This window comes from Schistocerca americana, chromosome 1, assembly GCF_021461395.2.
Source record: "Schistocerca americana isolate TAMUIC-IGC-003095 chromosome 1, iqSchAmer2.1, whole genome shotgun sequence".
Taxonomy (NCBI): Eukaryota; Metazoa; Arthropoda; class Insecta; order Orthoptera; family Acrididae; genus Schistocerca; species Schistocerca americana.
This window is the reverse complement of record NC_060119.1, coordinates 929,453,148-929,477,816: the sequence shown is the minus strand read 5'-3', so window position 1 is coordinate 929,477,816 and position 24,669 is coordinate 929,453,148. Positions and strand designations below refer to the sequence as shown.

The following is a 24,669-nucleotide window of genomic DNA, read 5'->3' as shown; positions in this document are numbered from 1 at the left end:
AATTAACCACTGAAACACCAAGTCAGTTTATTTTCTAATGTTATACTTAAATCATCTCTAGAATTGTTTCAGTTTAATAGCAGAATTTGCTTGTGAGAGTGTTAACTATTGTCTTGGAAGACGTTGAACTAAACTCATATTGAATGTCTATTATGTCACTGATAACTACGTAATATACAGGACGAGGTTGAGGCAATTTATGATGAGATAATAGAAGTTATTGAGATAGTTAAGTGAGATGAAAATTTAATAGTCATGGGGGACTGGAATTCAGTAGTAAGAAAAGTAAGAGAAGGGAAAGTAATAGGTGAATATGGACTGCGGCAAAAAAATGAGACAAAGCCACCTGGTAGAATTTTGCACAGAGCATAATTTAATCATTGCTAATGCTTGCTTTAAGAATCATGCCGGAAGCTTGTTTACATGGAAGAGACCTGGAGACATCGAAAGGTTTCAGATTGATTATATAATGATAAGACAGAAAATTCAAAATCAGGTTTTAAATTGTAAGACGTTTCTAGGGGCAGATGTGGACTCTGTCCACGATTTATTGATTATGAACTACAGATTAAAACTGCAGAAAGGCAGGATTTTAAGGAGATGGATCTGGATAAACTGAAACAACCAGAGGTTGTAGAGAGTTTCAAAGGGAGCAGTAGGGAACTATTGACAAGAACAGGGGAAAGGAATAAAGTGGAAGAAGAATGGGTAGCTTTGAGAGATGAAACAGTAAAGGCAGCAGACATCAAATAGGTAAAAAGACAAGGGATAGTAGAAATCCTTGGGTAATACAAGATATATTGAAATTAATTGATGAAAGGAGAAAATATAAAAAACAATAAATGAAGCAGGCAAAATGGAATACAAACTTCTAAAAATGAGATTGACAGGAAGTGCAAGATGGCTAAGCAGGAATGGCTAGAGGACAAATGTAAAGATGTAGAAGTATATATCACTAGGGGTAAGATAGGTGCTGCTATCAGGAAAATTGAGGAGACCCTTAGAGAAAAGAGAACCACCTATAAGAATATCAAGAGCTCAGAAGGGAAAGCAGAAGGTTGAGATGACCCATAGTGTGTCTATACAAGGGAGATGTACTTGAGGGCAGTATTATGGATATGGAAGAGGACGTAGATGAAGATGAGAAGTGAGAAATGATACTCCAGGAAGAATTTGACAAAGCACTGAAAGACGTTTATAGCATTTGTAGATTTGGAAAAAGCTTTTGACAATGTTGAATGGAATACTTTCTTTCAAATTCTAAAGGGTGGCAGGGGTAAAATACATGATGCAAAAAGTTAACCATAATTTGTACAGAAACAAGAAAAGAGTCGAAAGACACAAAAGGGAAGCAGTGGTTGAGAAGTGAGTGAGACAGGGTTATAGCCTATCCCCAATGTTATTCAGTATGTATATTGAGCAGACAGTAAAGGAAACAAAAGATAAAACTGGAGTAGGAATTAAAAGTCTAGGGAGAAAAAATAAAAAACTTTGAGGTTCGCTGATGACATTGTAATTCTGTTAAAGACAGCAAAGAACTTGGAAAAGCAGTTGAATAGAATGGACAGTGTCTTGAAAAGAGGATGTAAGATGAGCATGAACAAAACAAGGATAATGGAGTATGGTGGCTTGCAGAATATCTTTGTACATGTAGAGGTGATGCTGAGGGAATTAGTTGAGGAAAGGAGGCACTTAAAGTAGTATATGAGTTTTGCTGTTTGGGAAGCAAAATAAATGATGATGGTTGAAGTAGGGAGGATATAAAATGTAGGCTGGCAATGGTAAGAAAATCATTTGTGAAGAAAAGCAATTTGTTAATGAGTATAGGTTTAAGTGTCAGAAAGTTCTTTTTCAAAGTATAAATATGGTGTGGTATGGAAATGAAACTTGGACAGGAAGACAATAGAACCTTTTCAAATGTGGCACTACAGAAGAATGCTGAAGATTAGATGGGTAGATCGCGTAACTAATGAGGAGGCACTGAATAGAATTGAGGAGAAAAGAAATTTGTGGCACAACTTGACTAGAAGAATGGATCAGGGATCAGTTGGTAAGACACATTCTGGGGCATAAAGGGATCACCAATTTAGTACTGGAGGGAAGCAGGGAGGGGGGGGGGGGTTAAAAACTGTAGAGGAGACCAACACAGTAAGCAAATTTAGAAGGATGTAGGTTGCAGTAGTTACTTGGAGATGATGAAGCTTGCACAGGATAGAGTAGCATGGAGAGCAGCATCAAGCCAGTTTTGGGACTGAAGACCACAACAACAACACTGCTGTTTTATTAATTTCACATATTTGTGACTTATTTTCTCAATTTATCGGTAGCCGCCTCCCCCCCCCCCCCCTCTATTTCCTGTAAGAGCTGGTCGTATGACATTTTAACGATGCTTTTTTTGTAGCCTAGTTAATTACCCTTGTTATAGGTACTATGTTCCTTCTTGTGTTGAAATTACATTGTATGGCGTCCATTAAGACACAGTTGTGAAAGGTGGAGAGAAATTTCTCTAGAGATGCTGAAGACTACTGTAACACTATGACACATTGTGTTACCAGTGCATGTAACAGTGTTGGTTGCTCTTCTGCTGTGTGAAGCTGTTGGCAATTCTTTTTCCTTGGATGGTGATATAGAGGAGCACTAAATCCAATGACTAGTGTCAGTGAAAATGTGAATTGATGAATTTTTGTTAATGTGAGATTTACATTTATTTATCTGGCTATAATGGATTATAAAGTTGGTTAGCCAACTGGATTTCGTATGTATTTATTGTATTGTGTGTTTCTCAGAATAAGGCAGGATTTGTTGGGATACTGTTTCTTATTTCAGTGTTATAATTTGGTTGTGTGTTGATAATGCCAACAAATGTGACTGGAGGAAATTTGAAATGTCCCAATTTCTGAATTTGTGGTCACACAGGAACCTAAAACTACAGTTTTACTTTTACATAATATTCTCTTTTATACAAAATTCCGCTCACTATGTTCCATTACATGTCAGGGCGACTTATCGAATGCTATTTTCTCATTAGTTCTGCCATCTTATCTAATCATCAGACTCATTGTATACTGTGCTCATTATTTGTCGTGTTCACTTACCATTATTCACCATGAAAACAGCTACCTACTACCGCATGTAATGCAAAAGCCACTGACACTCAAAGTGCACTTTTACCGTCTTGTGTGCAATTATGTACAGACCATTATGGTGCAAGAACCAATTTCTTACTGTATAAATGTTATAGTATGTTCTTCATGTAATTACAAAGTTCCTGGCTATTTAATGTTGGTCATTTTGTTTGCGGATCATGTCAAATTAGCCTGTAGATTGGAAGTAATATTTTGATTCAATGATTCCGTGTTGACTGCAGAAAATTAGTTTATAGTCAACGGGTTAATATTATCCTCCTCTTGCTTACCCTGTGGAACAGTAGAGATTCTAAAAGTACACGTGTGTTATGTATGTCAACAAGTCACAGAAGTAGTGAAATATTTTTCATATTTGTCTATTAGTCTTAAAATGTGCAATTTGCAAGGACTGAAACCATACCCACCACATCAGCCTGAGGGCAAACAGGCACAAACTGTGTGGCAAAATGCTAACCATGTGTATTTACACACAAGTAAAACATGTTATTGGGGGACGGGGGGAGGGGGCCTGGAATTTGTTTTCCGTTTTTACTTCTGTTGGGAAGCATACGTGCTCTAATGAAAATGTCACCACCTGCACAGAAACAATCCATATATTCATTTAGTCTGTAGAATTTTATTATTTATTTAGAAATGTAGTATTGTACGTACTATTTTGATGCTTCAAGGTCAGCACCTTTGTCTGATCATACAGTTGGCCTAATTATAAACAGGTGTGAAAACTAAATTGTAAATACTGTGTCTTTTTGTGAGACATTTATGTATATAAGTCACATGGTGCGAAAAGAATGTTGTCATTGTGGCAAATGAGTAATCAGATCATTTAAAGTCACCTAGAAATTTCCAGTTGAAAATGTGTGAACCTTTTGTTAAAAACAGATGCTGTTAGGTAGTACTAATACGGAACACACTCTTGTAAATGTGATCCTGTGCATAACTTCATGATGTCTGTAGTTTTGATATTATGGACATTTTTCAAATGTATGGCAGCTCTCCTATCCCTGTTGTGCTGCCTGCACTAGCAGTTAATTTACATTATGATTCGAACATAGAGGAATTTTCAGTAAAAGTCATCAGCGTTGACCAGTGACATAGGAAACGTGACAAAAGCCTTAATAATACAGTGACTATAATGTTATGTTACTGGCAATTTTTTCAAATGGGCTAAGCTACACATCAGTCTGCCACCATAACCAAAGTCGATGACTCGTACCAAACTTTCCTCTTGACCCATGATGCTTATTTTTTCTGGCATGTATCACAAGGGAAAATTTCTCATGCAAATCGTCGTCATGCATGGTATTTCATCTATAGAATTCTCAACATTAAGTGCACTAATATACTTACACCAGGAGGCTGCTGTGGCTATTATTTATACCTGCAGGTGCTGTTGATGCGCCGGGCATTCATTACCCGGTTTGCACTTAAGTATCCAGCATGGCTCACTGACATTGTGTCCAATATCCTCAGCATAACTCTGTCCATCACATTGTTTGACCTTTGTTTTTCTATTTGCATGCCCTGGATTCGGTTCTTATTGTTCAATGTAATGTATAATGTAGTATCTCAGGTTTTACTGTGGCAGTACCACGAGTGATGATTAAAAGGAATTATACGATTTTAATTGCAAAAGATTCTATTTTAGTGGAATCCTAGAAGATAGAAGTCCATGTCAGTATTATAATTTGGTTAAAATTCATGAATATCTAATTTCTAAATGATACTCTATAAGTGCTGTCGTGCACTGTTGCGCTAAGCATGTGTGCTGTTAATGTTCAGTGTAGAGTTCTTCCGTGGTTCTGACAGCTTGGCTTATGTATGATAAACCACACTGACAATGGGTCTGGTGCTCTTCCAACCTGCAGAAGCCTGAATTGTCTTTTATGCTGCCCAGGAATGATTTAATCATGCCTGGTATGTGGAATCTTCCTTGCTCCTTTTACTTTTTGATAATATATTTGATTGTCATGGACAGAGCTCCAGTGTGTGGAAGGAAGGCTATTGCTTGTGACTTCTCTGCCGCCTCCTGTGTTGTGTCCCATTTCAACTGATGCTGTTCTGTGTAACCATTGCTGCAGGATCCTGTTTTTGGATGGACTATTTTAGCTGCTAAGTTTTCAGAAATGGACAGAGTATGAAACCTTTGTACCAATGCCTTGAGAACACCACTTCTCTGTTCTGGGTAGTGATGACAGTCAGCATACAGGTAGAGTTTGGTGTAAGTGGATTTATAGCAAATGTTTTGTCCCAGTTTTCTTTCTGCATTCATCATTAAGCAACATAATCAGAAATAGCTGTTTCCACTTCCATTGTGAAAGGTATGTTGGGATGTAATGAATTTAAACGTAGGAAATCTTCTAATTGTTCTTACCCATGTGGCGAAGTTCCAAATGTGTTGCCTACATAACAGAAGAAGCAAGTTGCCTTCCATGTTACTAATTTTCAAGCTTTGCCATTGATATGTCCCATATACTGGCTTGCAGCGATGGGTGAATGGGACATGCCCCCGTCTACCCTTGGTCTCCCTTCCTCCTCTCTCACTCCCAGTCTCATTAAATTAAGAAATCTACTATATATATTCTAATGTTCTGACGACTTAAAGTGTGAGTGTGAGTTATACTGATTTATTTCCCCAAACCACATTCCGCTTCTTTATGAGGTGACTTATTTGGAATTTTGCAGCCCCTCTTCTTTACGGGATAGTCAGCTGCTTGAAAATCTATCGACTTCTTCTCCGTCGAATAGCGCTAGGTACAGGAACTTTTGAGCCTCTTTCTGCTTATAAAATGAGTAGACATACAAGTTTCCTTTTCGTCAGTTAACAATGTATTTCACTAACAATTCTCTGTCCTCTCTTGCACAATCTTTCGCTTGTAGGTGGACCTTATGAGAGCACTTCCTCTTTACATTCTGGTAGGTACGCCCCTTACAAAACATCTCTATTTTTTAGGCCACAGATCATCCTATCTCCACGTAGGTATGTCTGCCCTTTATACTTAGTGAAGGCCGGGTACACCCCCCTTATCTTTTCTGAGTAGGCCTCACAGTTCATTACCCTAGTATACATATCTATGTATACTATAATTAAGTATTTCCTGGTAAAGATAATTTATATCTTGAACTTCGCATTCATTCTTTAATATATCACTCACTCCCTAGATTCCTCCTCTACTTATCAACTTCTATACTTTCAATAGATATTATGTCTATATATACTACTTACGTCCCACTATCCTTCAATTCATCAGAGTTTTTATTGCACTGACGTTGCTCATGCTTTTTTCTTATTTATCCATTATTCATTACTATTTTGTAGTTCGTTATGTATGGGCACCTAGCCTTATGTATATTTGATGTAGAACCGTCATAACTCCCCATATATGTGTGCATAATTCGCTATGTACACACCTTTTCCTCTACAACACCTGGTGGTTCTCACATTGTAACAGACTTTGTCTCTTTATAATTTCATAATTGCGTAGAAGTGTGTATATGTGGATGTGTGTTTGTGTAGTCTGATTCTTTGGCCTTCTTATCTAAAGATAAGATGTAGGTTATTAGTAACCATGGAAGTAAGGAAGGACTTCAGCGATAGAAGTTTATGAATATGGAAAGAGGGAAAAGATAGACAGATCCTCAAGATGAGAAGTAAGAAAGGAAAAAATAGGTGTGATTGCTAGGATCAAAGAAGATAGCCCCAAAGACAGGAAACCCTTCCCATCCCCCTTTCCCAGTATCCCTACCTCTCAGGTACGTGAGTGAGACGCCAGAGGTTTGGTGTTAATCGTCTCCTACAGAACGGACTTGTCCCACCTTCACCCTTTGAGGTCCCCGAACGAAATCCTAGCAACCCTATTGAAATGGCAAATGAAGAAGAATCAGGCACACTTGTTTGTGTGGGTTGTTTGAAAGGTGTGATGTGTGTTTTGTGTTAGTCATGATTTATCTGTTCTTGTAAACCAAGCTTTTAGCTACAATACCCACCCCTTTCAAAATTTATACAAACCCTCCCATCTATATCCCATCTCACACAAGGTATAAAATACTCTACACAAAATAGAAAAGCTATATGCTATGGTATAACAGTTGTTCAGCTAGTCACATCATATTACATTTTCTACAAATACACTACTTTATTCAGTATATTTTGTCTAGATATCACTTTTTTTCTGTGATTCTCGTAAGTTGGTCTCTATTTTAATGTCATATTCAGTTTTTTAAGCATTAAGATAATAGGATAGTTTTAGATTTTAAAGGAATTTGGTGCAGGAAAACTATTTTGGAAGAAACACCAAAAACAACTCGGGATCTGTCGGTTGTCACTTCGCCCGTTAACTCAGAATGTTAACGTCTCTGAGGTCTGATGGATCTGATATTAACTTCTCTTGTGCACAGGCAGATCAGTAATTTTCTTTAAATTTCTTTTAAAGTCTTCCCAAGAGCAAAAATTATCAATATTCACTGTACGCCATTCTGAGACTTTCCTAAAAACATACCCCACAGAAAATGTGATCTTCTTAGAATCTTCCCAATTTTTTGGTAATGCTTGGTTAAACCTTTTTAAGAAATGGGTTGGATGTACATCTCCGTCCGGCTTAAATTTAGGGAATTATCTAGATAACCCTGAATTAGCTCCCCATTGTAAATAAGTCACAGCTTCACTAGATAATACAACATTAGGTGAAAATACCCTTTTTTGTACTTTATCTTGGATAAGCTTAATCTCTTTCCACAGGTTGTTCGTACACTTCCTGGTATCATTAAGTTCGGAGGAAGGAATAGGTGATATGTTGCCGGATGTTATTCTCTCAGTAACTTTTCAATCTATAATTTCTACAAATTATTCCTCCAAACCAATTACATTTATAATATCAGAGTTGGCTATTTTCATTTTGAAATTCTGTTCTACATTATCTACTCGTGTAGTGACACCTGTAATATGCAACTGAATGATCAGCGTTAATTCATTTTTCTTCTCTACACTCTCAAGTATACAACCCATGCCTTACATCATTATATTTAATATTGTACACATTTTCAATAGATCCTAACTTTTCAATAAGTTCGGATTCTACATTGTTGCATTTTTTCTCATTGCCCAGCTGTAACTTCTTGATAAATCTTGCAAATTGTCATTCTGTTTCTGACTAAGGTTAGAGTGGTTAAAGAATTTGTCAAATAGTTCTTCAAATCTATTTTTAAATTCACTACTTTAGTACTTATAGCATCAAATTCAGTCTTCAGAGCACCCATGCCTTCGCATAGATTACTAAATTCTTTACTTTGAGAGTCTACTGTGGCGCTTGACAAACCTAAATTTGATGCTAGAGTATTGAGTTTCCCTCTGAGCATTTGAAGCCTCACTCTGGGTATTTATTGCGAATGTAGTAAGTTTAACTTAAGACTCTGAGCATTTAATTGAGAATTTACCGAACCTAGTTCTTTACTTAAAGTTGCACACTGAGCTTTGATTAAATTTAACAACTCAGTGCAGTCAGGCACTTCTTTGCTAATTTTCATGGCCATAGCTGGGTCTTGAGTCTCTCCAACCTGTTATATATTTCCCATACTCTTGTATGCTTTAGCTCTTGTAAGCATTTAAAACTAACTTTAAATATGATAACTATACAAATAAAGTTCACTCAACAGTATCTTGTACCACTTTGTATTAAAGTAATGAAGTTTTGTTTCATGCTCACCTGGCGTAGAATTCTTGGAGCGTAGGTGAGCAGATGTGAAGGCAGTAGTTACACAGTGATGTAGAGGCCTGCGCAGGATAGACTAGCGAGAAGAGTTGCATTAAACCAGTCTTCAGATTGAAGAGCGTGACGACGCAAAACTGAGAGCAGAAACAATATTACCATATGTAAATGGGGAGACATTGTTGAAAGCAAATGTTGCATTTGTGCACCCCAAGAACATGTGACCTGTTCACAACATATATAAACAATGTGGCAGACAACATTTTTAGCTTCCTATGGTTGTTAGTAGAGAGTGTAGTGCTATACATGGAAATCTTGTCATTAGAAAATTGTTTCAAAAAGGAGGTAGATTTGAAGACGATCAGCACTTGTTGCAAAAGTGGACAGTCTGACTCTTAACATTAATAACTGTAATATAACCTATGTAAATACAATAAAAGACATGGTATAATTTTACTTTATGCTCAGCTATCGATATCTGGTATCAGTCAGTATCATCAAGTAGCTAGTACATGGAGTGATTTAACATAAATCTAAACTATCAGTATCTCTGTTGGAATGGAAGTTGTTAGACTGAGGCTTCACAGAGCAATCCTAAAGAAGTTAATTTACCCACAAAATAGATTACTTGCAAAAGCTTTGACCGTTTCTAGAGTACTTTCCATCAGTCCTGGACACTTGGGAAATAGGATTAACATGAGAGAGAGAGAGAGAGAGAGAGAGAGAGAGAGTGAGTGTGTGTATGAGTGACACACTCCATCATGGGTGTGTTTAGTCAGTGAGGTCATACAGAATGGTTCAACATCCTCTTGCAGAAGACACTACAACAAAGATGCTGTGCATTTTTTAGAACTTTGGTCTCAAAATTAGCTCATGTTTTTTCCAGTATTTATCAAGAAATTTATTAGTTCTTCCAGCCTATATCTTACACATTTTTTAATGGAAAAGAGAGCTTTGGTTTGAAAGACTTTTATTTTTTATTTGAAGTATTTTATTTTTCTTGAGTCTTGTGATTAAGCCATTTGCTATGAAGCTTTCATGTGTGAGCTTTTTGTGATCTCAGTTTGTTGCTCAACAGGATGAGGAAGTCGAAGGATACGGGAAAAAGAATAAACGTGCAAAGGCCGTCGACAGTGATGATGAAGATGAAGAAGAAGGTAATGTTTTCTTTTTTAATTATGTAGGTTTCGTATAGGAAATAACAGTTTATTATTCCTGAAGTGTTTACCATGCAAAATCAGCTTCATAATCTGAGAAAGAAATTACCAATCCTACCATACCAACATTGCCTTTTTTTTTCTCTTTTGTGTTTTTATTAAAAAGAATCAACACAGGATCTGAAGATTTTATGTTCACAGATATCATATTTATCACACTTCTAACCAGTTAAAAGCTGTTGACAAAGATATTGGAATTCTCAGTATTGTGTAGTAGTTATTAAAGTGTCAGCTATATTACACTATTTTCTTACGTCTTTTTCCTTTGTCATTTGAAGCAAGTGAATTGATCACAATGGTCTTGTGACTACCCATATGGAGAATCCCTTGAATAGTTCCATCTTTTGGTTACAGTGTAAGAAATTCCCTTTATCAAGTTAACTCGAACATAGTGATTGATAATGGTCATAAGCTAGTGTCATCACTGAAGACCTGAATTGGGATGCGAAGTTCAACAAGAAGTCTTGTCTTTCTGTTCCCCTGATTGCAGACTTATAACTCAGGTATATTTTCGACTGAAGACACATTGATTCAGACTTAGGATGCCTTTGTGGTGCTACTGTTCATATTTCTTTCAGTCACTTTCTTAAAAGGGTGTCCAGAAAATGAGTTGTGATCCTCTGTGTGTATAGAAAAGCAGCATACTAATTGATAGAAGTAATAATGGAATTAATGTTTGCATATTAATGATTGTACCTCCCATTACTTTTCTACATGGTTACCTTCATTTTTGAGAAACAATTTGTTTATTGAATTCAAATGGTGATCTTTTTCACTTCATCATTATTACAAAAGTGCAGGATTTATCGTTGTGCTATGCCTATTCTTTGTAAACATTAAATCAACTGCTTTCACTGGTTCCTGTCACTTGGTGCGGTTGTCCTCATCGTCACAAACATCTCATGTCCCGAATTTCAGATTTTCACTCACGTGTGAACCTGTCTTTGTTTCAGTGCTTCATATATTTCATGATAAGCTATTGCTAACATGTATCACACATTTAGAAACTGAAGCACTACTCAGTTTTTCCATGCATAGCTACCATGCATCTCTCTAGCTATACAGACTTCTAACCTCCCACGACAGTTCACAACATATAGTCTAACCCACACAATGGTATTTTGCTGTTAAAATGAAATTTTGCTATACTGCAGTGGTACTGGCATTGATCAAATGAAGTTCCTTTCGGGATGAAGTACCTTACTAACTTTATTTGCACCATTTTTGTGTGTGTAAGTTGTCATAACCCAGTGTAGCTCAGAACATACTTATTCAGAAGCTCAAATTCAGATCAGAGGTGACACAAAATTTTAGGTAATCCATTTCTTAGTACATGGGCAGTTGCACACACAAGTGAAATGGCGATGGAGTCAAGCTGAATTTTTTCAGGTCACTGTGTTTGGGAACATTACAGAATGACTTGGATGTTAGGCTAAGGACGTAGATGTGGTGGTGATGAGGAAACAAAACTCTGGATTAGCTTAGGGGCCTGCTTTTCATGTTTTTCCAGTGAACACACAGAAGTAGTATGAGAACGAAGTTTTTCGCGGCGGCACTTATGTATAAAATATTCTCGGTATTCTTGCCGCGTCAGTTCTAGATAAAATCTCGAGCTTTCGACGATTACCTCCATCGTCATCGTCAGGAGCTGACTGTCTCTACTGCTGCTATGGTAGCCTCTATATAGCCCGAAGACGGCTTCTGATTGGTCGGATTCTGATTGGTCGGCGATTACGTGCTGCTGTCTCAGACGGTGTCACTGTGTGCGCCGGTGGCGCCACCGCTTCCGTTTAAACGTAAACCTTGGAAGGAACGTCTCTGCTGCTTCTCTGCATCAAGCGCTCGTTTCCACGCACAGCTCAGATGGTATCCGCTATCGCGGTTAAAGTTCTTTTGGCTCATTCTGATTTCAACAGCCTCCTTAATAACAGAATCCCAGTACGTGGAGGCATGGGACAGAATTTTAGTTTCATCGAACAATATTTTGTGTTTGTTCATGAGGCTGTGCTCCGCAATTGCCGATTTCTCAAGCTCTCTATTTTTAATGTGGCGTTGGTGTTCTGCACAGCGGTCGGAAACGGTACGAATAGTCTGACCTATATAATTGCTTCCACACTCACAGGGTATATTATAAACACCGGGGACCCTGAGGTCGAGATTGTCCTTAACAGGGCGCATCATCTCCTTAATTTTCTTAGGAGGACGAAAAATCGGTCTAATACCACGTCTACGCAGGACTCTTCCTATTTTGCTGGAAATTGCGCCACAAAAAGGAAGAACCGCAATCGGTGTTTCATCCTGTGAGGTTGAAAGCTCGAGATTTTATCTAGAACTGACGCGGCAAGAATACCGAGAATATTTTATACACACAGAAGTAGTTTTATAAATTCTGTAAGTGTAAAACATAGGTGAGGCATACTAGATTCCCTAGTTAATTACCAGAGCAAATGGCCACCCTGGCCCGTAACTTTAAGATTCGGGTTTACACAGCAATGTATGGTTCGACAAACCATGAACAATGGAAATGTCAGATTATATTGCTCTAATCAAACGTTTAGGTTCAAGTACTTGTCGCAGTGAAAGTGGCATACAGATGTAGATTCATGTAGGCCATTGTACAATGGAAACTAATAACACTAGTCCAGAGGTATGTGCATGCAAACTTGGAAGTCCTACACAAACTCAATTGTGTATCACGCCCACTCACATAGTATCTGCTGCAGGCTCGTCTATCCGAGGCTGTCTGGAACTCTTCTGGCCTCTATACACATCATTTAGGGCCGTTTGCTTGGAGATGGTATGTGACTGTGTCACTTTTTACCACCGTTTCGCAATCAGTGAGCGTGAAGTCAGCAGTTTCCTAGGTTCACATGGCATGGTAATGGATTGACGAAAGCAGCTTGCACTGTTCGTCTCTACCTAAGTTACAAGGCTTACAGTTAATATTCATACTTTAATGATTTCTCTTTTTTCTGGCAGCCCTATATGATTCAGGTATTACAAAGTGCACACATATCCTGTGACTAAATCATTATCTTCTGTGTCAAAGTGCTTTAGCTGTGTTCATTTCAACAACCACATTAATGTAGAATGTAAAACATTATTTTAGGACATCTAATCAATAAGTACCATTAAAGGAAGGAGGATAACTACTCACAATATAGTTAAAGTGTTGAGTGGTTGACAGGTACGTAAACATGACTGAAGTCTTTGCTAAGATCTCAGATAGTGTCTTCCAGTGAGCTAACAGGCTAACAAAAAACACACATTCACTCACATGGTCGGCAACATTGTTGCCAGGTGTGTATGAGTTCTGAGGAAGGACATTGTCCAGATTATGAGTGAAAATTTCAACCTTGTTTACGTGCCTGTCAACTACTTAAAGCCTCAACTGTTTGGCAAATAGTTACCTTCACTCCTTCCATTATTTGTGTTCTACCCATGACTTTCCAGTATTGCATTAATTGTGGAGTAAAGCTGCACTACTGTGAAGGCCATTCCTTTCCAGCACAAGTTTCTCTGAGGTATGCAAATGGGAATTGTCTCTTCGCATCCCGTCTCTCTTTTGTCTGTACCGCTCCTTCTCTGTCCAGATCACTCACTGCCAACTCCCACCACTCTCCCTCTCCACCTCCCCTTTGAGGGGATTCTCCCTCTACCTCCGTCCTTCCCCCTCCCTCCTCCCTTCCTCCCCTTCCTCCCTCTCGCACTTGTGCGTGCTCTCCCTCCCTCCCTCCCTCCCCTTCCCCCCTCCTCTCCATTCCCCCCTTTTTAGCCCCTCCTCCTCCTCCTCCTCCTCCTCCCTCCTCTCCACCCTCCCTCTCATCCTCTTCATTTTCACCTTTCTGTCTTTTTCTCCCCCTTCCCTTTTCCTCCTCCTGTCTCCTTCATCTTACACCTCTTTTTTGTTGTACCTTCTGTACCTTTCTTGTCTTATTGTGCAGCTGCGAAAGTCATCTGTCCAAAGACCTGCCCCCTTCCCACTACCCCGTCCTTCGGTCCTTCCCTACCTGCTCCCCACCTCCTTGAGCTCAGGCAACTGCTTTCAATAATGAGTCTTACAGTATCGACGGGAGTGCGGTTTGGGTGTCTGTGTGGTTGTGCGCGTGAATGTGTGTACTGTTGTTGGAAAAAGAGCTAGTGCTCAAAATGTATTGTGACTGCTGTTAACTGTGCTTCATGCATCAGTCCACTATAGGTCAGTTGTTGCCTTTATTTTATGTATAGCTGCATCAAGGAATTTCCATTATTGTTATAATTATGAACTAATTTCACGCTACAGTTACCATATTCTTGTGTATGTACAAAGGTACTAAAAATAAATTTTTGCCAATAGTTGTTAAGTTAATAGATCGTGATGGTTTTTATTGTGGTAATAAATAATATGAAAAAAATATTGGTTTGATTGTGTGGCATATGGAAGGGTTGGTTTTGAAATGTAACTAATACTAAACATTTAATGTTGCAGATGATGAGGACAAGCTTCGAGAAGAGCTAAAGGATCTTATAGATGATGCACCAATTGATGAAAGTGATGGAGAAGATTCTGATGGATCAGGTGGAAGTACAAAGCGTAAGAAACGGGATGATGATGACGATGATGACTATGATGATCGCCTTGAAGATGAAGATTATGATCTAATTGAGGAGAACTTGGGAGTAAAAGTTGAAAGACGTGTAAGTGATAGTTATAGATTAACCTCAGTGTCTTGTAGACTCTTTCTTCTTCTGTACTTACGTGTTCTTTGGTTTTAGAAACGTTTCAAACGTTTAAAACGAATTCAAGATGAAGAATCAGAAGAGGAGCAAGAAGAACAAAATGAAGATGAGAGAGATGCTATTGCAAATGAGTTATTTGAAGGATCAGACCACGTAAGTTTTTTTTTTTTTTTTTTTTTTTGTGAATTTACATTTAAGTTGTTAAAATCAGTGTATCTCTCCTTTCATCAAGGAAAGGTTTGTTCATCGGTAAGTCTGTTTGAAATGCCAATATTTAATTTTTTGTATTGATAGCTATCAAATTTGTTTGTGAGTTAATTGGAGGTATAACAAACTAATTCTGGGAATACTCATTTAAGAGTTGAAACATTGTAAGACTGAATAGTCTTTTTGACTGTAACCATATAAACTATTCATATATCCCGGAAACCATGGAATGAGTTGACAACAAGTACTGAATATAAATACAGTGTGTACATAAAGTGTGGGAACGCTTTCAGTTATTTCTTGCACAAGAACTAAACATTGTACAGACGTCATAAGTACTGCATTTTGAAGAGAAAAACGGAAAGTTTTTTTACAAACATTTGATATGCGAACAATGAGTGATCTGGTAGACATCAATATGGTAATCGAATTCTTGCCATACCTGTCCCAGCGTGGCATCATCGACTGTGTCAGTCGCTTCCCGTATTCTCTCCTGGAGCTCTGCTACATCACATGGTAGAGGCGGTACATGCACCAGACCCTTAATGTGCCCCCACAGAAAAAAGTCATACGGAGTGAGATCTGGTGGTCGGGGAAGTCATTTCCTGAAACAGCTGTACCCTTCTGTAGCACGGCTGATCAATCGATGCAGCAGCTCTGTGTTCAGGGACCCACAAACTTCACGATGAAAATAGTCCTGCTGAAAGAAGAACAGAGAGTCAGATTGCATTTGAGGCATCAGCCATTGCTGCAACATGTCCAAGTAGCAATATCCAGTGAAAGTGTTCTCGGCGAAGAAGAATGGCCCATACACTTTTCTATGTGACAAGGCGCAAAAAAACACTTACCTTTGGGCAATCACGTTCAAATTCAATGCATTTGTGTGGATGCTTTGTACCTCAGATTCAACAATTATGCCTGTTCACTTTCCCATTAATGTGAAAAGTGGCTTCGTCGCTAAAAATTAAGTGATCAACAATGCCATCTCCATCCTCATTCAGTTGTCGCAACTACGAACAGAACTAAAAACGCTTGTCCTTTTCATCATCATTGAGCTTCCGCACTAGCTCCAATTTGAATGGTTTCATAGACAGCTTCCGTCGCAGAACTTTCCACACTGTCATTGAGTCATTTAGAGTTCATGGGATGCACAACACATTGATTTCTTTGGACTCCTTATGAATGTCTCTCGTATGCACTCCAGATTCACTTCTTTCCCACTGGGACGTCTGCTTCTTGTTACCAGGCACAAGCAACCCATTGTAATGAATTTGTTGTGCCAGTGGTAAATGGCCTTCCTTGTTGGTGGCTTCTTACGTACTTGGTACAGCTGTAGCACACTTGTTTTTGTCGAGCTCCTGTTGAACAGCTGTAGCACACTTAAAGCTCGCTCCGCACCTGAACTCGCTATGTTTGCAGCTAGCGCTGACTATTGGCAAATTACGCTGTGACGGTATACATGAAAAAACTTTGAGGGTTTCTCTTCAAAATGACATTTATGATATCTGTACAATGTTTGGTTTTTGTGCAATAAATAATTGAATGTGTTTTTGGACTTAATGTACACCCTGTATAGAGGGTGTGAGATGTGGGCTTTAAGATAATGTTGGAAGAAGAAAAGATTTGTCAGGTAGGTAAATCAGTAAGTGTTTGACACTGGAAAGGATAATAAGCCTACGCATGGGTAGAAATCCTTGCGTGCTATCAATATTGACATTGTGTAGTCAAGTGGTACGTTTTTTTATTGCAGCAGCCCTGTGACCAGCAATACGTATCTACTACTGTTTGTATGTAGCATTGTTATGAAATTGTGTGTTGTTATTATACAGCAGAAAAACCAGTTAGTTACTGTTCAAACTTGCAAGCCAAAATTGGATTTTACCAGTTGCCTTTGGAAACTGTGGAAACCACTGTAAGTTATGAGACAATAAGCAGGCATTTAGTCAGTTAATAGACTGATTTGGAAAAAAGATAGAAATTTAGAAGAATTTAGTTCGATACTAGAAATTCCAGGATGGAAACAATGAGTATAAATGAGAAAAGGTAACCAGTCACATGTACATGATTGATCAGTGGCATGTAAACAAACTCATCAATTCAGGAAAAATCTCACTAGTGTTCACTCTTTTCCGAATTTGAGCGCATGCGCGCGCGCGCGCCCCCACACACACACACACACACACACACACACACACTCTACCCTCCCACTCCTCCTCATCCATCATTTAATAGTCCACAAACTTTAGATCTCACTGTTAATGGCTGAAGTCAGTTCAGTGGTCAGAGCAAGGGAAGGAGATACTGCCTCAGGTAGGAGAACATCTAGAAAGTCACTGCAGTCTTCAGACTAACCTTCAGTTTGCAGACAGCTTTAGTTTATTCACTTCATCTTGTCACTGTGAGCTAGCTGCGTTCCCAGACCTCTGCCGGCACTCTTAAAGCCCCCTCCTCCACCACCCCATGCCATGGCATGGCATTGCATAGTGTGGTGTAGATGTAGATGAACTTCTCATAAACTATATCAGCTCATAGGTGTGTGTGTGTGTGTGTGTGTGTGTGAGAGAGAGAGAGAGAGAGAGAGAGAGAGAGAGAGACTAGGAAAATAGGTGGTGTGATTTTTAAGTATAGGGGGAATGTTCTGATAGAAACTAAATAATTTAGGAGCATAGGGGACCACTTACCGAATAGCAGTGTTGAGTCGTTGACTGGTGCACACAGAAGGAAACTTGTCAGCTTTCCGAATAAATCCTGTCTGGAGCTAGAGTACCCCCCCCCCCCCCCCCCCCCACACACACACACACACACACACACACACACACACACACACCTGCACTCTTGTTGTCTGGTTGGACACAAAGTGCTGGTGTTACATTTTGCCGGGAGCCAAGATGGAATGGGAGAGTGAGGGTTGTGAGGTAGGTAGATAGGGGGGAGAAGCAGGGTGAGGGATTAGGCATGGATAGCTAGTGACTCAGAGGGATGCAAGAGCTTTACCAGCTAGGAATGTAGGAGGGAGGAGTGACAGGTGCACAAGCTGGGCATGTGATGCATGTGTGCCTGAGCCAGTGCAGTGGATGATGAAGGTTACATAGCAGATGAAATGGAAACTATAGGATAGAGGGTGTGTGGATAATGGTTTAACAGAGATTGTGGCCAGGAGAGTTACAGGGGTAATTCCTATCTGCTTAGTTCAGAAAAATTATTGCTGGAGGGAAGAATCTAGGTGGTGCAGGTTGTGAAGCAGCCATTTTTGAGCATGGTTTGGCAGTGGCCATCATTCTGATAAACAACTGGTTGATTGTCATACCAGTATTTAAAAAATACTGTGCAGTGATTGCTACAGGTTTGCAATATGACATGGCTGCTTTCACAGGTGGCTCTGTCTCTGATGGGGTAGGATAAGCCTGTGACAGGACTGGAAGGGGAAGTGCTGGGTGTGCAGATTGGGCAGGTCTTGTGTCTTGGTGTTTCACAGATGTATGATCCCTGTTGCAAGGGGTTGGGAGTGGTGTAGTGATGGACAAAGCTGCTGTTGTAGGTTGGTGATGGAATACCACTTTAGGGGGAACGCGAAGTATCTTAATGTCTAGGCATGATGATAGATTATCAAAGCCCAGGTGAAGGATATGATTCATTTCTCCCAGTCCATGGTGATATTGGATGACCAGGGAGAGGGGCACACCTTTGTAGCTGATTCTTGTGGTGGTGGGAGGATATGGCATGGGAATCTGTTTGTGGACTTGGTATGGGGTGTACTGCCTGTCTGTGAAGGCCCTAATGAGACTCAGCATACTTGGCAAAGGAGTTCTCACCACTCCAGATATGCCATTCATGGGTGGCCAGGCTGTATGTGAGAGATTTTTTTGTATGAAAGTGATTCCAGCAATTGAAACACAGGTACTGTTGGTGGTTAGTGGCACAAGGGTGCAAATGCTCGTGGTGATCAGTGAGAGTTGGTGATAAGCACCCTTACAGCTGAAATGAGATTGTGAGATCATGTGTGTTTGTGTTTGTAGAAATATATATAAGGTGAGAGCTGAATTCAAAAGATTAAGTAATAAGAGCTATATGTAAAATGAAATTAGGTTCTGTTTGGATTGGTGTGCTGATTTATTTTGGAGATATTCTGGGGGTGTGGGACAACTGCTTGTGATGTCGGAGCAGGCAGCGGCTCAGAGTCTGCAGAGCAGTGAAGCGTGCCATTGAGCTCAAGCCATTCTGTGGTCATGGGACTTGGTAACTAGGGAGCCCTATAGATAACACAGAACCGTATTTGACTCAGGAGCAGAATGAGTGTGTGTTCTTGTTATTGTTCTAGGAAGTTATTGTTGTCAGAAGTTAAACAAATTTGTAATTGGAATAATAAACCCTTGTATGTGAACCTACCAGAGCCTGTTACTATGTAATAGCAGTCATTCACAGGAAAAGTCTGGTGGAAGGAGGGATCCCTCCAGAACAAGTAAAAAGATTGCATCAAGAAGGAGAGGATCCTAGTAGTGGTTTTAATATGGACAGAGATGAGAATGAAGCCATTAGAGAGATGGAGAACAATGTCCAGGAAGGTGGCATGTTGGGTTGAGGAGGACCAGGTAAATTGGATGAGAGGGGTGTTGATGTTGTGGAGGAAGGAGGATGGGGTGTCTTGGCCCTGAGTCCAGATCATGAAGATGTCATCAGTGAACCTGAACCAGACAAGGGGGTTGGTATTCTGGGAGGCTAGAAAAGTTCTCTCCAGATGGTCTATAAAAAGATCGGCACAAGAGGGTAGCATGCAGATGCCCATGGGTGTGCAGCAGATTTGTTTGTATAACTTCACCTCAAAGTGGAAATACCAGGTGTACCGGTATGAAATGAGCATTTTTTTTGTGAAAATGAAGCACTAATTTTGAATTGAAAAGTAAAAACATGTTATTCAAAGTACTGACCATTGCTTTCTATACATTTTGACCACCTTTCTGGCAATTTGTGGACACCACGCCAATAGAAATGTTCGTCTTTTGAAGCAAACCAATCAGACACCCAATTTTCAACTTCTTTGTAGGAATCGAAGTGTTCCTCAGCCAATGCGTGTCCCATTGATGAAAACAAATGGTAGTCAGAAGGGGCCAAGTCTGGTGAATATGGCAGGTGGGGTAGCAGCTCCCAGCCAAGTGTTTTGATTGTATCCTGAACCAGTTTTGCTTTGTGTGCAGGTGCATTGTCGTGTAAAGATATTACTTTGCCATGCCTTCTGGCCCATTCTGGTCTTTTTTCGATCAGTGTGTAGTTCAAATTGATCATTTGTTGTCTGTAGCGATTAGTATTCACAGTTTCACCAGGTTTTAGAAGCTCGTGATGCACCGCACCTTTCTGATCCCACCAAACACAGAGCATTGTAACCTTGCCGAATCGATCTGGTTTTGCAGTTGATGTTGATGGTTGTTCTGGATCAACCCATGATTTTTCCCGTTTATTATTCTTAAAATAAATCCATTTTTTGTTGCCAGTAACAATTTGATGCAAAATTGATTTTCTTTCATGTCTTTGAAGCAAAATTTGACAAATGGTTTTTCGGTTTTCCATCTGTCTTTCATTCAATTCATGTGGCACCCATTTTCCACACTTTTGGATGTTTCCCATAGCTTTCAAACGGTCAGAAATTGTTTGTTGTGTAACATTTAGCATTGCTGCCATTTGCTTCTGAAGCAAAGTATCATCTTCATCCAATATTGCTTGCAATTTGGCGTCTTAGAACTTTTTTGGTGGTCTTCCCTGTTCTTCATTTCTTACATCAAAATCATTATTTCTGAACCATTGAAACCATCTTTTGCATGTTGTTTCTGATAGAGCATGATCACCATATGCCTCGACAAGCATTCGATGCGACTCTGCAGCACTTTTTTTCAACTGAAAACAAAAAATTAATACTTTCTGCAAATCATCACTTTCTGGTACAAAATTTTTCATTGTTAACACGATGAAAACATATGATGTTGTTTGTTCCATGACTTGATGTATACTAAATATCTTTGACAGATGTCATACCAACCAAACAAAAACAAAAAATTAAGGCTCGTTCACAACAAATGTTCCTTATTGACACATTTGTATCGTAACGCTCATTTCATACTGGTACACCTGGTAGTTGTGTGTCAGGATATAGTTGGTAATGTGTATGAAGAATGAGATAGAGAGTTTGAAGTCTGGAGGATATTGGGAGAGGTAATGTTTGATAGCGGAAAGGCCATGTGCATGGGGATGTTGGCATGTAAGGAGGGGGCTTCAGCAGTGATGAGTAGAGAGAGTCGAGAGGAAGGTCAGTGAAGGAAATGGTCAGTGTCTATTATGTAAGAGGCCAGGCTTTGGACCATTGGTTGGAGGTGATGGTCATCAAAAGTGGAAATTTTTGAGTAGGAGTGCAATAACCAGCTCCAATGAGAAATCCAGAATTGTTGGGTTTGTGGATTTTGGGAGCATGTAGTGGGGTCAGTATGGCAGAGCTTGTAGGTGGAGGAGTTGGGCAGTTGGCAGAAGCCTTCTGTGAGGTAGCCACTGTGATTCATTATGGCAGTGATGGGTTTTTTTGTCTACATGGAGGATGATTTAAGTCAGGATCTGTTTTGAGGTTGTGTATGACTGCGCTTTCTTCTGCTGAGGATTAGTGTTCTTAGGAAGGTACCTGTGGAAGTATGGTGACACGAAGTTGGAGTGAAGAAATTCCTGGGAGGTGATCTGGGGGTGGTTAGGTTGGTGGTGTGGGGTGGGAGGGGGATACAATGTTGGGGTTAGGTTGGCTTTGGCTGAAGAGAGCAAAGAAGTGTTTTCATTGCAGGGATCAGAAGAGAAGGTCTTTGACAAATCCATCTTCACAATCTGAATTAGGGTCAAGAAACTCTGTCTTCATTCCTCCTCAACTTCAACTACTTCACTCCCATGTGCTTGCTTGGTCCTCCTCAACCCAAAGTTTCACCTTTCTTAGTGTTGATGTATATCTCTTTGATGATTCCATCCACACTAACCACCAACAGTACCTCCATTTCAACAGCCGTTATCTCTCCCATACAAAAAAATTGCTCCCACACAGCTGGCCATCCGTGGAACTCTCCTAAAGTGGTATCCCATTGCCCACCCAGCCTACACAATGTTCTGTTCATCCCTATACCACTCCCAACCCCTTGCCCAATCCACCCACCCAGCATTTTCTACTCCAGTCATGTCACAGGCTTGACATGCCCCATCAGAGACAGAGACCTGTGAAGGCAACCATATTGGACACAAACTCTGCTGCAGTCACTGTACATCTTTTTATGGCGGTATGACAACTAACCCACTGTCCATCAGAATGAGTGATCTTTGCCAAACTGTGGCTTAGAACAAAGTTGACCAACCAGTGGCACAACATACAGCTGAGCACAATGTGTTTGATTTCAGTGGTTGCTTCACAACCCAGGCCATCTGGATTCTTACCTCCACCACCAGATTTTCTGAACTATGCAGATGGGAGCTTTCCTTGCAACACATCCTTCACTCCTGTAACCTTCCTGTCCTCAGTCTCCATTAACCAACTATCCCGCACCGTCCACCCAATAATTCCTGCATCCTATATCCTGTCTCCCGCTCCCAGTCCACATCACCTTCAGTGTGCACTGCAGCCCACTGGCTCTGGCACCTGTGCATAAAATGCCTAGCATGTGCATCTGGCACACCTCCCTCCCACATTACTGGCAACAAGCAAACCTGCTACCTCCCTCCTAGCCACTAACTACCTACCCATAACCCTTATTCCTGCCTCCCCACACTGTCTCCCTTTACTAGCCACACCTGATGCAGCCCCCACCCTAGTTTTGTCCACCTGCAAAAATGCAATGCTGACATTGTACGTCTGCCTGGTACAATGTAGGCGTGCAGAGGATGTGTTCTGAGAGCCAACAAGCTTTTTTTCCTCTTTTGCTTGTGCCTGTTGATGCCTCCTTGTTTCTGCTGTTTGGTGACTGGTCTTCTTTACTCCTAAATTATTAAGCCTGATTTTTAGCCTTAAAGTGTGTATTCCTTCCAGTCATCTGCAGGTTGTAGTTGTTTCCGTGATTTGTTTTTTTGTAGATAAATTTATGACTAGAGTGTAATTATACATTCAAATTTCCATTCATACCTTTACAAACACTCTATTAATCTCTCCGAAAATTGTATTTATATGAACTTGCAATGACATACTCTTACAATAACTGAAGCTTTACAGACATATATACAAAATTAATTTAAGATTAAATCTGTTGTTAATTTAAGATTAAGTCTGTTATGAAACTCACTAGGCCAGTGAAAACAGAACTTGAATCTGGGAGTTGAGCTAAAGAGTAGGGAACAGTTAAGAAGAAAATCTCATTTGAAAGCTGTTATCTCTTGGGAAAAAAACCATTTATAGTATTTTGAGATGTCTGAGTGGGGAGTGGTACTCTAGTGTAAAAGTGGTAGGTAATTAGGTTAAAAAGCATGTTTGGACCCTTATAAATATGCCATTAATTTACTGGTAATTATACGTCACTTTATTTGTGAATACCTTTTTATGAATAATACAGTACCTATTAAATTACATAATGGCTGCTGTAATTAACTGTTTTTTGTTGCGTGTTTTGTGTGTAACTTTGTTTTGTGTGTTAGATTGGTAGTATTGTCTTGTGTGATGTTTTTGTTTGTTTTGTTTTGCTAATTCTTGTCCTTTTTTTTCCTTCATTTTTGCAAACACGAACCAAAGGAAAGGGAGGAAATGGTATGTTTATTTCTATCTCATTCTTTTAAGAATAAGTAATCGGAAAACCATTTGTAGCATGTTACTGTGTAATGTTATTCCTAATAATAATGCAAAAAAATATTTTTCTGAGATACTGCTAGTTTATATAAGTTTTTAGCACTGAAAGTTCTGCAAACAATTTTAATCATTAACTCGATTGAAAGAAATCATGTTTAGGATGAAAAATTTGAAAAACGAAAAAGGTCACGGAAATGAAGGAAAATAGCTGCTGGAAAAAAAAATCACAACACCAAGAAGTTGCGCAACATAAAGTTGGTAAGTGTGTTTCTACATCTGAAATATGATGTATATTCAAGTTTCACACCAGTTGCATAAGAGCGGTGGTAGCAGCATCACAATGAGAATCCAAATCAGGTCTGCTTTAAATACATGCTGTAATGGTCATGAGCGTTAGTTACCTTTGAAATTGGACAGCTTGAGTTGATGTTTTTCAAGAGTGTGACAAGGACTCCATGATCAACACCTCACTAAATTTGAATGAGGTAGTGTAATGGGGCTACAAGAGGCTGGATGGTCCTTCTGTGTTGGCAAGAATGTAGCCACTGTGCATTATTGCTGGCAGCGGCAATCACGAGAATGTACATTTGCAGGAAGACTGAGCTCTGGACATTCACATTACATTACTGGGATGGAAGACTGTTTTGTCCGGCATATGGCTGTGGTGCGTCATACTGTGTCTGCAGCAGCAATTTGAGCGCCATTGACACCCCAGTGGCAAAAGAAACTGTTACAAATTGTTTACTTCAAGGATAGTTCTGAGCTAGACATTCTGCGGCATGCATTCCACCGACTCCAAACCATCATCATTTGTGACCTTAATGGTGTGAAGGGAGAGCTCATTGGAGGGCGAGATGGAGGTCTGCTGTGCTGTTTTTTGTGATGAAAGCTGGTTC

At 39.6% G+C, this 24,669-nt stretch overlaps 1 protein-coding gene across 2 annotated transcripts in view; it reads left to right on the top strand.

The window, feature by feature from the left end:
- LOC124615351 (transcription elongation factor SPT6) overlaps positions 1-24,669 on the top strand; it is a 163,723-nt gene that overhangs the window by 1,710 nt on the left and 137,344 nt on the right. The window contains exons 2-5 of one of the 2 annotated variants that reach the window (XM_047143166.1): positions 9,927-10,005; positions 14,534-14,742; positions 14,821-14,937; positions 23,720-23,734. In XM_047143166.1, coding sequence (XP_046999122.1) covers positions 9,927-10,005; positions 14,534-14,742; positions 14,821-14,937; positions 23,720-23,734 — 420 coding nt within the window. The remainder of the gene's footprint in view (positions 1-9,926; positions 10,006-14,533; positions 14,743-14,820; positions 14,938-23,719; positions 23,735-24,669) is intronic. The other variant, XM_047143174.1, reaches the window with a different exon arrangement.